General features: G+C 44.3%; 1 protein-coding gene across 1 annotated transcript in view; it reads left to right on the top strand.

The window, feature by feature from the left end:
- Positions 1–17,064, top strand: part of LOC148817412 (uncharacterized) — a 61,715-nt gene that overhangs the window by 23,026 nt on the left and 21,625 nt on the right. Inside the window, exons 12-18 of the mRNA XM_088938131.1 lie at positions 730–846; positions 2,282–2,407; positions 3,853–3,990; positions 8,360–8,541; positions 10,264–10,498; positions 12,844–12,981; positions 13,399–13,569. Coding sequence (XP_088794257.1) covers positions 730–846; positions 2,282–2,407; positions 3,853–3,990; positions 8,360–8,541; positions 10,264–10,498; positions 12,844–12,981; positions 13,399–13,569 — 1,107 coding nt within the window. The remainder of the gene's footprint in view (positions 1–729; positions 847–2,281; positions 2,408–3,852; positions 3,991–8,359; positions 8,542–10,263; positions 10,499–12,843; positions 12,982–13,398; positions 13,570–17,064) is intronic.

Below are 17,064 nucleotides of genomic sequence, written 5' to 3'. Positions count from 1 at the left end.
GAGTGTGTCATCATTCTGATTTGATCTCTAAAGTTATATAAGCCAATCTGAAGTTCTAGGTCCTGACTGTCAACGGAGACAGTCTGTTGACAGTAAACTGACAAAGAACTGCTATTCATGAGTTCACTCTGAATGCACACTAGCTGAATCACACCTAGTCCAAGGAAACTTGTCTGCATAAAAATAATAAGTAATTATTAATTGCGTTTATATTGTGCTTTTCATCCTGAAGGATCCGAAAAACTTTACATATAGGAGAGGAACCATTTAGTTCACCACTGAGGTGCAGCACTGACCTGAGGTGTTATTCTCCCCCCTACACAGTAGATCAAATGGGGGAAATAGTTGCTATACCAGTTAAGTCAAACTGCAAGTCTTGATTGGATTGGAATTGAGCCAGGAACACCAGGGTGTTCACCCCTGCTCAATCACATCTTTAGTGACCATGTAGTCAGAACCTCAGTTTAATGTCATCTGAACAACACCATCTCCAACAGCACTGTCCACTGTGGCACTGGTTTGGAAATTCAGTTTCACAGGGAAGAGTGTTGTCTGCCGTTTCAGCAGTAGGTAGACAGTGAGACTTCCAGATGGTTCATACTATTTGCTCTGGCGTCACCCATTAGTAGGGATCTGTAGCTGACTTTTCCAAGTCATCTAAATACAGTTTAGATGTTATCTTGTAGTTGTTTTTAAAACTAATGCAAATCAATCTCTTTTACCATGCAGATCAAACGCCTGGAGGGAGAGCTGAGTCGGCTTTCTCAGGATCTGGAGGGACCTCAACTGAAGAGGGAAATTCAGCCCCTTGCCCTCACTAGTGAGCCCGAGGCCTACCTTCAGCAGGTGAGTCAGGGCAATAACAGGCCTGCCTTCAGCAGGTGAGTGTGGGGCAATAACAGGCCTGCCTTCAGCAGGTGAGTGTGGGGCAAAAACAGGCCTGCCTTCAGCAGGTGAGTGTGGGGCAAATACAGGCCTGCCTTCAGCAGGTGAGTCAGGGGCCATAACAGCCCTAGTTAGTGCATTTTGAAAAATGTTCTTATCCACAGGCAGGTTAGAAATCAGACTTCTTCGATTTTGAACTGAGGAGATTGATAAAGGCATTTAACAAAACATTTAAGTGTTTGAAATCCTCAGAGGCATCACCTACATTAAGCCAAGATGTTCATTCAAGCTCAGCCATAAAACACAGACCTGGGGGTGCAAGTGGACATTTAGAGGAAGTGGACAGAGCTGAAAACAGAGGGTATCTGGAACAAGCAATTCAGCTGATTCTCTGCAAGTCGTATAAATCAGCTAATTGTGTATCTGGGATACGTTAGCAGCTGGTAACCAAGAAAACAAGAATCTTACATTCTTTTAAAGTATTTTCATTTTCTACTGATTACCCCTCTAAAAAGGTTCTGTTTGTACACACTTTTTTACTTTCATTGTGGTTTGAAATGTACTGATCATTGTGATTCTTTCTAAACCTAAAATATAAAAATAGCATTGCAGTTCCCTTTTAAGGATCAGGTTCAGTTGGCATTTATGTTGAATCACCTTGGCCAAGCAAATCTCCCTCTGATCCTCATTCTCCCTGTTTACCTTTCTGAGGAACTTTAATAAGACCCCAAATATTGGAATCATTAGAAATAATAAGATATTGGAATTAATGTGTTAGGAATCATACTATATCAAACTCACCAATCAGCCTTCTTACTTCTGCGTGGTTGTGATAAAACTAAACGTGAAGAATTTTTTAAGAAGCAGCCAATATGGATTTAAAAACGGTCTTGTTTAACTTGCTAGCAGTTTTTTAACAAGCACCAGACAGCTGACAGGTGTACAGTATATGTAATTAGATTTCCAGAAACATTTTCCTTTACCGGTTCTCCATTGAACTATTGATTCTTAAAGTAGAAGCTGTTGGATTCCAACATAAAGCGTGCGCATAGATTGATAAACTAATTAATGGGTAGTAAACACCATTTTAAGGAGCTAACCTCTGTAGACCTGCTGCTCTAGACCTGTTTGACTGTAGTGTTTTAGGCCTGTTTTAAAATCCAAATTAGAGTTTACATGCAAGTTTTAAAGTCCACTAATGTCCAGTTAGAGGACTCCTGTCCAGGATGCAGAAACCCTGCTTTAGGCCAAGTGACTGGAGGCCACTTGCACACTGGACACAGGCTTGAGCTCAGCTTCATCTCCGCCGTTTGTGTAGGGGTCTGCAAGCCCAAGCTGCAAATGCTGTGCAGGGGGCTGAGCGATGATCTACGAATTATTCCCCTGTGTCCCGCAGCTGAAGAGCAGCAGCCAGGAGAAGCTGGCGGTGCTGGAGGGGCGTCTGACGGAAGAGCAGGAGTGGAGGAAGCAGCTCGAGGTCGACCTGACTGCTGCCCAGGGCGCCCTGAAAAAGGAGAGGGAGGTGGGGCACCATTCTTCTTATATAGAGCCGAACGGCTACAGGGCTTCTGAACACCAGACAGCAGAGAGCCGGGTCTTCCTTCAGCTGTTTTTAAGGGGGCAGAGGATGGGCTGTTATTAAGGTTGCCTTCCTCTCTGTCCCTCACAGCTCGCTTGAGTGATATGCAGGTTATTGTACGGGGAGCTCTGGTTGCAGTTGGTCTTCCCTGTGCTCCAGGTCTGAAATAGTCTTTCTACGATAGGATTTCTCAAGACATTTGTTAAGATCACTTTATTGGCCATATACCATTTCTTGTATGTCTTTTCACATACCCCAGCTTGCTCTCCATGAGACACACAGACAGGGAGAGAGAAGCTTGGGGTCAGAGCGCAGGGTCAGCTATTTATACAGCACCCTTGGAGCAGGTGGGGTTAAGGGCCTTGCTCAGGGGCCCAACGGAGTAGGATTTCTCTGCTGGCCGCAGGATACGAACCGGCAACCTTCCAGCCACAGGCTCAGATCCTTAGCCACAGAGCCACCACTCTGCTTGTTTTTCATCCACGCAGTTATATTTTATACACACAGTGATTTACAAAGAGCATAAATAGTACATCTAAATGTTACATTAAGAATAAATATAAAATTACGTAAAAGACATCAACCCATACATTACACACCACTCCTACACAGCTTACCAGAACCTATAAGTTCACTTCCCCCACAATCACCCCAAGCTGCTATAATTGCACAATACCTCCCATTTCCTCACATAACCACTAATTGCAATTTCCCATAAACCAGTACTCCTTTATTGTGTCCATTTGTGGAGTAGTTTGATCAAATGTGGGATAAAAGAATTTCTTGTAAGGTTACACCTGCACTGAGGGACTCTAAAATGTCTGTTTACCTACTTGAAGGAATCAGTCGGTATTCGTCATGCAGAGAATGTTAGAGATCAGAAAAGATACTAACAGCTAGTCTCACTTGTTGTGTGTTCACATGTTCTGGGTGCAATTGTATTGTGTGCAATTAGATCTTTTCATTACAAAAGGCAAGAGCAACCAGATATATTAATGAACTTCATATGCTGATTGTTAAAATTAGTCATATGCTGAACATTAGTCTTGAACAGGAAACTTCCTTCAGTTATACTTCAAATGCTTTGGAGAAAATGTACCTCAATGGACACATTGAAGGACACTGGTAAAACATGAACCAGTGGGCTCAAGTGGAAAAACAAGGAAGAGGTATATTGAAGCATGAGAGGAAAAGGGGTCCCTTTACACAGAGGGTGGTGGGAGTCTGAAGCAGGTTACCCAGTCACGTTGTTGAAGTGGAAACCCTATGATCATTCAGAAAGAGGCCAGATAAAATTAGATTTTAGGATTGATTTGCAGGCCATAACCAGGCAGTCTAAATGTACCAAATGGCATTTATTGGTAAAGGCTTTATGTTCCTGTCTTCAGGAGCTGCACAGGAGTCAGGGTGAGCTGAGGAGCTTGCGAATGGAGACTCAGGCGCTGAGAGCTGGACTTCAGGAGAGCAGGTCCCTGAGCACCAGCCTCACACAGCTGCAGGGGGAGAAGGACTTGCTGGAGCACAAGGCAAGTCTTCACATCTCACTCTCCAGCAACCAATGTCTGTAGCATCATTGTCATAGAAGCTGAGTTTTTTCTTGTCTTGGGAAAAAAAAAGATTTACCCATTTATACATAAAAGTCATATTATTATTGTTCTGTATCGACATAGACTTTGAATAGAGTAGAATTCTTTATTGTCACAAAACGATATCTGGTGGAATTTGCTTTTGGTGCAGCAAGAGAACACCGATAAGGCAAACATACAACACACACAGTATTAAAAATAAAATGTAGTTTGAAATAGCCAAACACAATCGCAATCACAAGCACATGTAAACATTCGTCTTACATGTAGCAAACGGGATTGTAAAAGAGATGCTACAGTAAATACCTGAAGGTGGAAAGGGTTTGCATGGTAGTGGGAAAGAAGCTGAGGTTGAAGAGGGTTGATTTAAAGCATTTTTCTGAAGGGAGGAGCTGAAAAAGGTTATGCCAGCAGCCATATCACCCTGCAACTCACAACTGGCAGCCCACTGAAGCTAAGTGGGTGTGAGCCTGGTCAGTACCTGGATGGGAGACCTCCTGGGAAAAACTAAGGTTGCTGCTGGAAGAGGTGTTAGTGGGGCCACCAGGGGGTGTTCACCCTCGGTCCATGTGGGTCCTAATGCCCCAGTATAGTGATAGGGACACTATACTGTAAACAGGTGCCATCTTTCAGATGAGATGTAAAACTGAGGTCCTGACTCTGTGGTCTTTAAAAATCCCGGGGCGTTTCTCGAAAAGAGTAGGGGTGTAACCCTGGCGTCCTGGCCAAATTTCACATTGGCCCTTACCAATCATGGCCTCCTAATAATCCCCCTCTATGAATTGTCTACATTACTCTGCTCTCCTCCCCCACTGATAGCTGATGTGTGGTGAGCGTTCTGGCGCACTATAGCTGCCGTCGCATCATCCAGGTGGGGCTGCACATTGGTGGTGGTGGAGGGGATCCCCATTACCTGTAAAGTGCTTTGAGTGGAGTGTCCAGAAAAGCACTATATAAATGTAATCTATTATTATTATTATTATTATGGGCTGACTAAGAGGGGTCGGGAATAATCTTGTAAGTACAACTGAAGGTATAGCTAGTGTCAAGGAAAAAATGGAAGGGAGTTCACAGCATAAACTTGAGTCTTCGGACATGCTCTTTTCCAGTTTTCCTTTTGTATAGCTTTCCAAATTCCCATACTAAACAGAGATGGAAGTTGTCAAAATTTGAATAGTGGATGTGTACAATTGAAGTTGTTGGCTCGCTGTGTTTCTGAAGTACAGAGAAAGTACATCCTCTGCTGTGCCGCCTTAAGTACAGTATGTGATCTATGCTGGGGCTCCTTTTAAGGTCGTCACTTATATATGATCCCAAGAATTGTAAGGAATTTGTGGTCACTATTGATGGTCATTAATAGTGATGGGAAATTGTGTGTTCTGGACACATCTAAAATCAATAATGATCTCCCTGGTTTCTGATGCATTGTTGAGCATTATTGAGCTGAGTTGAACATGCGACAGACAATTGCGATGACCATTGATGATCAGAACGCCAGGTTGGCGTTGTAGAACCTCATCATTATGAGAGACGAAGCCAATAATAGCATCATCTGCATATTTAAAAATCTTAACCGAGTCAACCCAGGATGTGAAGTTTTTTGTAAAAAAGGGAGAAAAGCCCCAGAGATACAGTAGGACACAGCCTTGAAGCTTGTAGTGTTTGGTGAAACTGTGTTTGCTGTCCACTAGAGTGCGTTGGCAATCCCACTGCCTGTGTGTTTTTTGCTAAGGTTCTGTTGTAAAGGACAGCTGCACAGATTCTAGAGCATAGCTTGGGATATTTTTAACTAGTCTAAATCTCCACTTGGGTGCAGTATTTTTTTCTACTGCTTTTTGCAGCTTGGTACTTGTTGGAGTTACTCTACCTTACAGGTTTAACACTTCTGTATCAGAGAAAGTGGCCTCTTCTGTGCAGGTGATCCTGTTTGCTCTGGAAATGCATTGCTGTCTCATTGTTTTTGTCCTGAGGCACCTTAGAGTGTGCAAGTTTTTGTTTCCCACAAAAGATTGAAATCCACTGCAGCAGGTGCTTTTCTCACCACTAGATGGTGCTGCCTGCTACACTGTGTTCCACACCACACTACATCCCAGCTTCAGTCTATGCAGTTCCAAGTGTTCCGATCTGGCATGCAGACAGCACTTCATTATTCGTTTGAATTCTGTGCCATCTTACATAGCATGTAAAACACTCGTGTCATGGCTTATTTTCAAATCTTGCCATGTACTGCTGAATAGCTCTCAAAAGAAAATATTAAGTGCTGAATAGCTCAAAAAGGTGGCAGCATGGTGGCTCATGGTTGCTTCCTCACAGCGCTGGGCCTCTGGGTTCAATTCCCGGGGAGCTGTCTGTGTGGAGTTTGTATGTTCCCCCTGTGTTCGTGTGGGTGAGCTGCAGGGGCTCTGGTTTATTCCCACAGTCCGAAGACATGCTGACAAACTGGTAGGTTAATTGCATTCTGAGAAAACTGACCTTGGTGTGAGTGCGTGCGTGATTGTGTCTGTGTGGGCCCTGCAATAGACTGGTGCAGTGGTTCTCAAACTTTTTGGACCAAGTACCACCCCCGATCAAACCAAAGCATCCATGTACCACCTACAAGCCATCTTCTCATAGGAACCCCAGAAAATCTCAATGACCAACATGAGCGCGTGTGCGTGCACACACTCGCATACACATATAATAAATATTATAATACTAAACTTTATTTGATATAGCGCCTTTAAAGGTGGCTTCTCAAAGCACTTTACAGAAAAAAACAGTAACAACAACAATTAAAAATAAACAATAAAAAAGCACCATTTCAGTAAGAGGGGTGAGCCTGTTTAGTGGAGCAAAGCAGATGTGAATTCATTTTTCGAGCCTTGATACAATTCACAACAGAGTCTAATAGATATTAAATCGTCAGGCATTTACTTGACGGCAAAGGTCTCGCGGTGGATGTTGCAATGCGTCCATTAATTTCTGGAGCAACCTCTCTAATTCGTGCAACCGCTGTGTCGGCTTGTCATCGCTCTAGCACCGTCTGTACAAACTCCGACGTATTTTATCCTGTCGATGCCATTCTCTTCGATAAATTCATTCAGAAGCTGAGATATGTGCTCTCCTGTATTTCCTGTTGGTAGCGGTTTACAGAACAGAAAGTCCTCATAGGACGTACCGTCAAACTCGTATCTAATGTAAACGAGCAAGTGGACCAAATCGACTACAGACTCATCTAATTGCAGTGAAAAGCATCTGTTCATCTTAACGGGCTCTGTCAGCGTACTTTTGACATCATCCGCCATATCAATAATTCTATGAGTGACTGTATCTTTCGGAGGGGGCAGCAGGTCGAGCTGTTTAGCAGCCTTTTCTCCACACATAATACATGTCAGCTCTTTTGCCAACAGTAAACAAAGTTCTTCACAAGTAGTGTGGGGGTTACCTGCTTTAGCAATCCGCCAGCTAGCATTTTTCCCCGTTTCCGTTTCAGGAGTCTGTCTCAGAAGTTAAAAGAAGTTTTTATTTCATGCGCATGGGAGCGAAACAGAGACGCTCATTGTATTTTTTTCAAATTAACGTAGAACAGTTCTTAAATATTTTTCTGTTATCTATCACGCTTTCCTGTGCTCACAAGATTACCAGCATTCGTAGCACACATTTCTGTGCTTTCCTGTGCTTACGACATTGGCATTGGTCCAAAATCACGCACATTCTCCTACCTCCCTATTTGCTGGAGATAAGTTTTTTTAAAATACAATTGGTCACTTACGTTCATAGCACGCATTCCTATAGTGTGGTATAGAATTACATTGTAGCTCTTGTGTTCACTCAAGTATTAACGCGTGCTGGATCATAGTACGTGGGCTGCGTATTCGACACATATTAAAATAGAAAATCTGAAAACCCGTCCCGATTTTTCAGTGCACACAACAAAGTTCCAGGGTCATATGGCGTACCACCTGGCAGCCCTCCACGAACCATGAGTGGTACGCGTACCATAGTTTGAGAACCACTGGACCGGTGTATCCAGCCTAAGGTGCGCCCATTGCCTTCTGGGATAGGCTCCGGCTCCCCGGTGCCTCTGTATTGGATAAAGCACTTATGAAATGGATGGATGGATTGATAGATCGAAAAGGAAGACCTGGAAAGATACCCTTGTGTTGGGATACCCCTTTTCTAGGCAATTTTCCTCTTCTGAGCTTCTAATCCTTGGAATATCCCTTGTCATGCTAACTCTTCCAGCAAAAACGCTTCTCAAAGTGCTGAAAAGCACAATGAAGAGGCGAGGGTGTGCACCGTGTGAACTGGAGTGTTGACGTGCTTGCAGGTGTCCGAGCTGGAGCGTGCACAGGCGCGGCTGGAAAGCGACTTGGAGCTGCAGCGGACGGCCAGCCAGGGGGCCCAGGAGGAGCTGAGGCAGAGCAGGGCGCGGGCCTCGGAGCTCAGGGCACAGGTCGGGGGGCTGAAGGCAGAGGTCAGCAGCCTGGAGAGGGATCGAAACGCCCTGCGGTGAGCAGCCCGAGCCTGGAGATTGGCAGCACCTGTGCACAGATCACAACTCATGTACTGTTGCAAAAACCATAGAATAGAAGTGGAATTTGCTGTCAAGCACTGATATACTTAGATACACTAGGCTACAACTTGTAGGGCCTGGGATCTGCACTGACTAGGGGAAATAATCACTGTTGTTTGTCAAACAAATGGATGGTCCAGGTATTAATATTATCCAAGTTCTTTTTTATAGATCTTGGGTGACATTAAAACTTGGGATATTAGTGGGCGCCTCAGATTGCGATTTGAAACCACTCACAATCACCGCCCAGTGGCTCTCACTTCAGAAGTGCCTGGAAAGACTAGTACTGTCCTACCTAAATTGCTCTATCCCAGACTCCTTTGACCCACTTCAGGTTGCTTACCGCCCAAATAGGTCAGTTGATGATGCCATATCTCTAGCACTTCACACTGGCCTAGAATATTTAGACAGATGGGGTACCTATGTTAGGATGCTGTTTATTGATTACAGCTCGGCCTTCAACACAATTGTTCCTGCCAAGCGGGCCCAAAACTCAGGAATATGGGCTTATGCAACTCTATCTGCAATTGGATGCTGGATTTCCTGACGGGCAGACCTCAGGTGGTGAAAATTGACAAAAATATCTCCTCTACAGCGATCCTAAACACTGGAGCCCCACAAGGCTGCTGTCTCAGTCCTAGGCTATACTCCTTGTTCACCTCCGACTGTACAACAGCAACCACATCAGTAAGTTTGCAGATGGACACCACTATTATTGGACTGAACAACAACAACGCTGAGTCCGCATACAGGAGAGAGGTGGAGTGTCTTATAAGATAGTGCCTTGACAACAATCTGGCCCTGATTGTCAACAAGACAAAAGAACTCATAGTGGGCTTCAGGAGACCCAGAGGGAGTCACGCCCCAATCAGCATCGAGGGCACAGCAGTGGAAACTGTCAGCTGCTTCAGGCTCCTCAGCCTGCAGACCTCCACAGACCTGGCTTGGACTCACAACACTGTAGCGAATCTGAAAAAGACACAACAGCGCCTGCGCCTTCTGCGGTGCGTAAAGAAATGTGGTTTGGGAAAGCTCACTAGTGACATCACTGTGTGGTACAGCAGAACTACCATACATGACAGAGACGCACTACACAGGGTTGTGGCAACAGCACAGAGGATTATAGGATATGATTTACCATCAATCGGTGAGATCCACACCATCCGCTGTCGCAATAAAGCCCAATCCATCATTCAGGATCCTAGCCATCCCGGCCACAAACTGTTCTCCCCCCTACCCTCTGGCAAGCGGTACCGCTCTATTAAAGCGCAGACCACTAGACTCAAGAACAGCTTCTATCCCACTGCAGTGCACATCCTCAACAGCTAACTGCAGGGCCTCAGACTCAATACACATCTGCACTCTGCACTTTTTACTTTTTTTTTTCTTTCTTGGTCTCACTGCTGCATATTTATTTTTCCACAATATATTTATTGTTCCTGTTGTCTACCTTGTGTGGTGTTGTCTGTTGTACTGTGTGTGTCCCGAGAGATCAGCGCGATTAAGAATTCCAATGTACGTGTACATATGGCAATAAACTATTCTACTTTACTCTCATATCCAGTATATAGTATCAGTGTTCAGCAGAGCGCTAACGCTTGGGGTTGCAGTAGTTCGTGGTGAGAGACAGATGGGCTTGTGTTGTGTCCGGGCACCAGGGATGCGCTGGCGGAGGGCCGCGCCCAGCTGGCGGAGCTCCAGAAGCAGCTGAACGAGGGCGCCCAGGACCGGCTGCGGTGGCAGGAGGAGAAGCAGAGGCTGAGCCTGGAGCTGCAGTGTGTGAGGGAGCAGCTGCACAGCGCGAGGGAGGAGGGCCGGAGGCTGAGGCAGGAGGCAGGGCGGGACCTCGGCTCCGCTCCGCCTGACAGGCCCAGGGACGAGGGGGCCAGCCAGGTACGGCCCGGCCTCGCGCCTCACCCCATGTGACCCATGCACCATTGCATTCTGGGGTTCCCCCTTTAAACTAACATGTGCCTAACTGTTCTTGGAGAGACCTAGACTCTTGTGTACTGTTGCTTGAAGAGGTGTTAGTGGGCTAACTCTCTGTAGCCATTTAAAATCCCAGGGCATTTCTCAAAAAGGGGTGTTAACCCTGGTGGTGTCCTGGCCAAATTTCCCACTGACCTTTACCAATCATGGCCTCCTAATAATCCCCATCTATGAATTAGCTTCATCCCTGTGTTTGCCTCCCTACTAATAACTGGTGTGTGGTGAGCATTATTATTCTTATAATAAGGTCAATAGAGGTTTCATAAGAGCAGGTCATTAATTCTGGTATCCTGGCTCAATTCCAGTCTGGACTTGCAGTCTGGTTTACATAAACTGCCCCCTTAATTCAAGTGGTGAAGCACTTTCTTATTTCCCCACCCGATCTGCTTCATATCATTGCACCGTGTGCTGCTGGTGCATAAGAACATAGGATCATAAAATCGGTTCGAAATTAAAGAGGCCATTCAGCTCATTTAGCCTCGTTTGGTAGTTAATTGATCCAAAGGTCTCATCCCACTATGTCTTGAAGGAAGCCAGGGTATCGGCTTCAGCAGCATGGCTGGGTGCTTGTTCTTGACTACCACAACTCTTAGGCGAAAAAAGTGTCTCCTGTTCTCAATTGTAAATGCACTTTCCTGTGATGTAATAATGGCTCCTGTGTGTCACCCAGGTGGGTGGAGGGGAGTTCTTTGGGATGAAGTTTCATACAAATTCACACAATTACTATAATTTTTATTATTTAGCACATAGATTATTTACAATGATGGACGTTTTGGATGAATGTGAAGGTGGTTAGCAGTCTTGTCTATGGGAGCAGCGTTAAGTAGCTAAGACGTAGATGTCTGTGCCCTTGTTGTGGAGGCCTTCCTTCTGATAAGCCATCATTTTCACCTCATTTTTAAAACTCTGCAGCAGATTCACTGTCTATATTATGTCTGCCTTGCAGGGTGGAATTTTCTGATATGTTTCCTGAACCACTGAAATAGTTTCATGTCATTATATTACTGTATGAGTTAAATTTCACTAAACTATGAATTTATAATTCAGCTGTTTGCTTTGTTGCCATAATTATTTAGTACAATCTGTCTTTTCACCTACGAAAGATCTCTTGGTACATCTCGGTTTTGAATGGATTCTCCGATTTTTCTGTGATTCTCAGTGACAAATGAAGTGATACTGTAGAGGATGTTTGATGGCATGGCTGTGTTTTAGGACAGAAATGAAATTTAGGAAAGGTGGTATTTCAATGTTATCTCTTTTTTTTCTTGCATATATGGCTGTATACACTGCATTGCCCTAAATGGGAATGTTGTCTAAATTGCCCTAAAAGCAAAACGTTTAAAGAAACTGGTTATACTTTTCTAACTCTTGCATTTGGCATTGAATGCACTGGCATTTTAACAGATACAGCTAAGATTTATTGGGTATTCCGGACTCTCAACCTATTTAACCCTGAAATTATACTCATTGAGAACACCATTCAACACGAAATTTCCAAAAACAGGATAGTTGTCAAAAAATACAATTGTACCATAGTTGATACATTTTCTTTGGTTTGGAAAGGTTGCTTAGTCTTTTCAAACATATATTTTGATGCTCTGAGTTACATTTTCCGCTCAAATGAGTGAAAGGTTGTATTTAATTCTGTGAAGAAAATCTGAACCCTAACCCTAACCTCCCCAAACCCTTAGCTGGGGTCAGGGTTAGGATTATTAGAAAACATAAAGGTTGTTTGATGGCATGGCTGTGTTTTAGGACAGAAATGACATTTAGGAAATGTGGTACTGTATTTAAATGTTATCTTTCTTGCATATATGGCTGTATACACTGCATTGCCCTAAATAGGAATGTTGTCTAAATTGCCCTAAAAGCAAAACGTTAAAAGAAATTGCTTATACTCTTCTAAATCTTGCATTGGGCATTAAATGCACTGGCATTTTAACAGATTCGGCTACAATTAATTGGGTGTTCCTGACTCTCAACCTATTTAACCCTGAAACCGTGCTCATTGAGAACACCAATCAACACGAAATTTCCTAAAAGAGCTGTGTTCAGGCTTTTGTAGTATGTCATGACGTTTTAGGAGTGGTATCGTAGACATTGACATTGTAATCTGTTGCCTACTAACTGAGGTACCCTGAAGAAACAGTATTTCCAGCATTCCAGGATTTCTGACGTGTCAGTCAAGATCGAGACACAACCACAGTTTTTTTTTTCCCCCCCACTGTTCTTGCTGCCTTGCTGAGCAGATGTCTTGTGTGCAGTTAGTGTCTCTCAAGGTGGAGATGGGCAGACTCCAGACCACTCTGGAAGAGGAACGCCTGCTTGCCAGCCAGCACCAGCTGGCCCTACAGGCCCAGATCAGCGAGGCCCAGGCACGGGCTAAGGTACACCTCTCGAAACCCCTTTTACTGTAAACGTGTACCACTTTACTAATGTATTAATGATGAATTTGCAAATAGGTATACCTGCCACATTCCTTACTGACTGCTCCAGGACACTTTTTTAGATATTTTTTTTTCATACACCACGTTTGGGTGATATCACACTCATGCAGTTCTTCGAGATTTTAATCTTTTCAGATCCACTATTCAGAAAATAGTCACCGATATCTTTCAGTTGAAGAGTAGGTGGTTCAACGACTTTATTCTGATTTTGTAGCATGGAGAGTTCATCCTTTCTTTTCCGTGACAAGGGCGGTTAATGAAAACTGTTCAGAGTTGCACAGAGTGGACGTACTCTCTGATGGGAGAGCGTGTGAGCGGGAGTTTGACACGCGCGTTGTGCCGCCCTGTGCGTCTCAGTCCCAGGATGCCCTGCTCCAGCAGAAGGGAGAGGAGTGCCGGCAGATCCGCCAGGACGCGCAGAGGACCCAGAGCCTGTTCACCTCGGCTGAGAGGGAGCTGCGCTACGAGCGGGAGAAAAACCTGGACCTGAAGAAGCACAACGCTCTTCTGGACCAGGAGAAGCTGAGGGTATGGCAGCCATCTTTAAAGCTTTCACTTCTTGAGGGTAAACGCAGTTATAGTAGCTGCGCATGAAAACAACTGCAAAGCATCTAATTATCACCAAATGCAGGGTTACAAATTGCATTACAGCACTGTACTTAAGAGTGAGACATAAAATAATTGAAATAAACAAACATAGGTGCTGGCTAACATTTTGAGGAATTACTAGGAATTTATATTCTTTGGAAAAGCCATGGCAATGGAGTAATAAAATCTGAGTCAGAACAGACAAATGTTTAACAATAAAGTAACACAAAACTAAACGACACAAAACATTAAACAACGTAGACGTTCACATTACTCTGTATACAAAACAAGGCATCTCAAAGTCCTGTGTTCTACAGACCGAGAAAACCACTGTGCTTGCCATGTAACCCAAAGCACTCTCTAACACCTTTACAGGCTAGCAAGAGAAATACCCTGCATCCTCAATGAAAGAATATGACTCCAGACTAAATCTCCCTTCCTCCCTGTCTTCTTGGCCTAATGAAGCTTCTAATGATTTGCAAAGCAGAGAACCCTGATGGACTGCCTGTGTTTACTTGCCTGTAAACGCTTAGCTAGGAAAGCACTTAAGACCTTAAAGCTATTCTCTGTAGATTTTCTGTGATGTCACCTTTCCAAATGAGAACAGCAAATATGATTGATTTTTGTGACCCATTCAGCTATAAATATAACATCAGTCTCTCTCTGTTGAAATAGAGGGTTGGATTTGTTAGTCCCTGTCAGAATTTCAACAGCCTTGTTTAATTTCCACCTGTTCCAGGTTGAGAGGTGACTTTCAGAGCCAGTATAACTGTGGTATTTCTACCTCGTTATGTCCCCCATTCTGTACAATCCCCCTGCCGTTCTTTTACTCTGCCCTGCTATGTCGTGAATCAGGAATCGGTTCATCTCTGTGTGGCAGTGCTTACCCGAATGCTGTTGAGTCAGAAGGTGAGCAATGGGAGAAGTGCAGGCGTAGCTGTCCATCAACAATACAATTTTATTGAATGAATTTCTTTCACCTTTTAAATAGGAATAATGAATGAGGCGCCTGAGTCAGTTAGTCAGTACAGGCCTTGTATCAACTATTTGTCCTAATGTGGAGCCTGGGATTCAGAGGCAGAGCACAGCAGGGATTAGTCAAACAGGATTCTTGCTTAATCTTACTGTATCTTGTATCCAGTGGAGATCTTTGGACTTTGAGCTGTCAGAGAAGTAGCATCAGTGTGTTTCTGTTGAAATTGAGAAATTGAGGTCAGGATTGGCGTTGTCAATCCCTTCCTGGCAGGGAATGATATGGAGTCAGAAGTAAGCACTGGAGGAGCAGAGAGGAAGTCAACTCTTTCAGCTTCCAGCCAAACTGTGACCCCTTGGTCATGTCATGTGTCTGCACACTCGCAGAAAGAGAGGGGGACACCTCCCTTCCAATCAGCACTGAACCCCCTCTCCATTGCTGTAGAGTATCAATCGACAAAGGGCTGGAGGGGTTGACAGCCCAGAGGCGTCTGTTTGCCCTTCCTCACTCTCCTTGTGTGGATGCTGGGGTCGGTGTGAGCTGGGACATAAAGACACACCTGGCACTACAATAATCTCTCGCCAGCCGAAAAGCCATGTTTCCACGGCTTCCTTCCTGTGTTCACCGGCCGCAGGTTGGAATTGTCTCCTCCGTTTATACCGCGCCTTTTTTCCCCAATTTCAAGCCACTCATGCTCGTATTGCCTGTGAGCATCCTGCCCACAAATCCCACCCGCCTCCCGTTCCCTCCTGCAGGAGCCGTCGCGCCGAGCAGACGCCGTTCGGTCCCTCTGTGTGTTCTCCTTTTAAGGCGATAGCTTTGCTCTTGAGCACAGCTCATAGGGATCAGAAAGAGCAGAAAGGGAATTGTGATTGTGACGCCTTCAGTAAGTGTTTGTCACTTAAGCTAAGTGTGCTACACAGTATTCTAAGTGCATTTGATTGCAGTATTCATATAACCTTTGATCTGGAGCTGTGTGTGGTGTGAGAACCCAATCAAGATAAGATAAGATCACTTTATTGGCCATATACAATTTCTTGCATTGGGAATTTGTCTTTTCGCATTCCACAGCTTGCTCTCCATGAGACACGCAGACAGGGAGAGAAGCTTGGGGTCAGAGCACAGGGTCAGCCATTTAAACGGCACCCCTGGAGCAGCTGGGGTTAAGGGCCTTGCTCAGGGGCCCAACGGAGTAGGATTCCTCTTCCAGCCGCAGGATTTGAACCGGCAACCTTCCAGCCACAGGCTCAGATCCTTAGCCACAGAGCCACCACTCCACCCAAGTCTCTGCAGTTTGTGGACTTGAACCCAGACCATCACCGACCACAGAGTAGTCTGGGGATTTGAACCCAGGCCTCTAGTGACCACAGACCAGCTCGTTGCACTAGGAGACACAGCGCAGGTCGAAGGAATAGCCAAATACATATAGTCTCCTGTTTTTCAGCCATGCCATGTTGCACAGTGTTCAATAGCGTATTCGGCAGCTGTATACTTCATGAGAATTTACATATGTATTTTGCATTTTGTTCCTTCAAATATTATTTATCAGAATACCTTATTTTATAGTCAAAACATCTGACAGCCACAGCTAATACCACAAATTTTCAGAGGTCAAATACTGTGAATAAAATCCCCAAATAACAGCAGAGTCTGGTGTGCTGATATGCAAATACATGTTGTGTTGCTGTTCAGTTGAGCATGGGGGGGGTCTTTGTATTCATGCCCCTGGTAAAATAGGAATAATTACTGTCGTTCAACAGAGAAATTAACAGATTGGATAAGATATCCAACTAGATAAATGGATAGCATTGTTTTTGCTTAAGAAAATCATTGAATCATAAAATGTTATGCACTAATCTTGAACCCAGAACAGTCATATATCTCATAATAAATCAGCAAGGGGCATTAATCTTTTGTAATGTAATGTCATTAAACTGACAATAATCCCCACAAAACTGTGTAGTGCGGTCTTTCTTTCAGGACAGACTGTGTGCACCTCTATCTCAACTTCCTCTCTGTCTGGATAAGACACATATCGGGGAGCCTGTTCAACAGGAGCTGCTGTACCAGTGTCAGTTTTGTGTTTTATTATGGAGACCGAGAAAGAGCAAAAGGGACAAGAAATCTTATATCTTTAGAAAGGAGAATAGAAGCGGGTGACCAGCTTGCTTGTGGTGAAACTGTGGCTTTGTAAGGAGACTCATGGGAGTTAATGAGTCTACTGTTAGGACAGTGAAGAAGAATGAAGCAGTTATTGTTTTATGTTTTTTGTGCTGTAAAGTTATATTTTGTTAGTATAATAAATAACCTGCATGTTGTGTTGCATTTAGGATATATGCATGCATAGCAGTGAAGAACCAGAGGAACCGCAGTTCTCCCTGTCCCTTATACTGCACCTTTTTTCCCCAAGTTACAGCCGTGATTTCTGTAACTACAGGGGGTCCTGAGCACAACATTATTGG

The sequence above is a fragment of the Atractosteus spatula genome, chromosome 20, assembly GCF_055471065.1.
Source record: "Atractosteus spatula isolate fAtrSpa1 chromosome 20, fAtrSpa1.hap1, whole genome shotgun sequence".
In the NCBI taxonomy this organism is placed as follows: Eukaryota; Metazoa; Chordata; class Actinopteri; order Semionotiformes; family Lepisosteidae; genus Atractosteus; species Atractosteus spatula.
The sequence above is the reverse complement of the archived record's forward strand: the minus strand, read 5'-3'. Positions and strand labels throughout refer to the sequence as shown.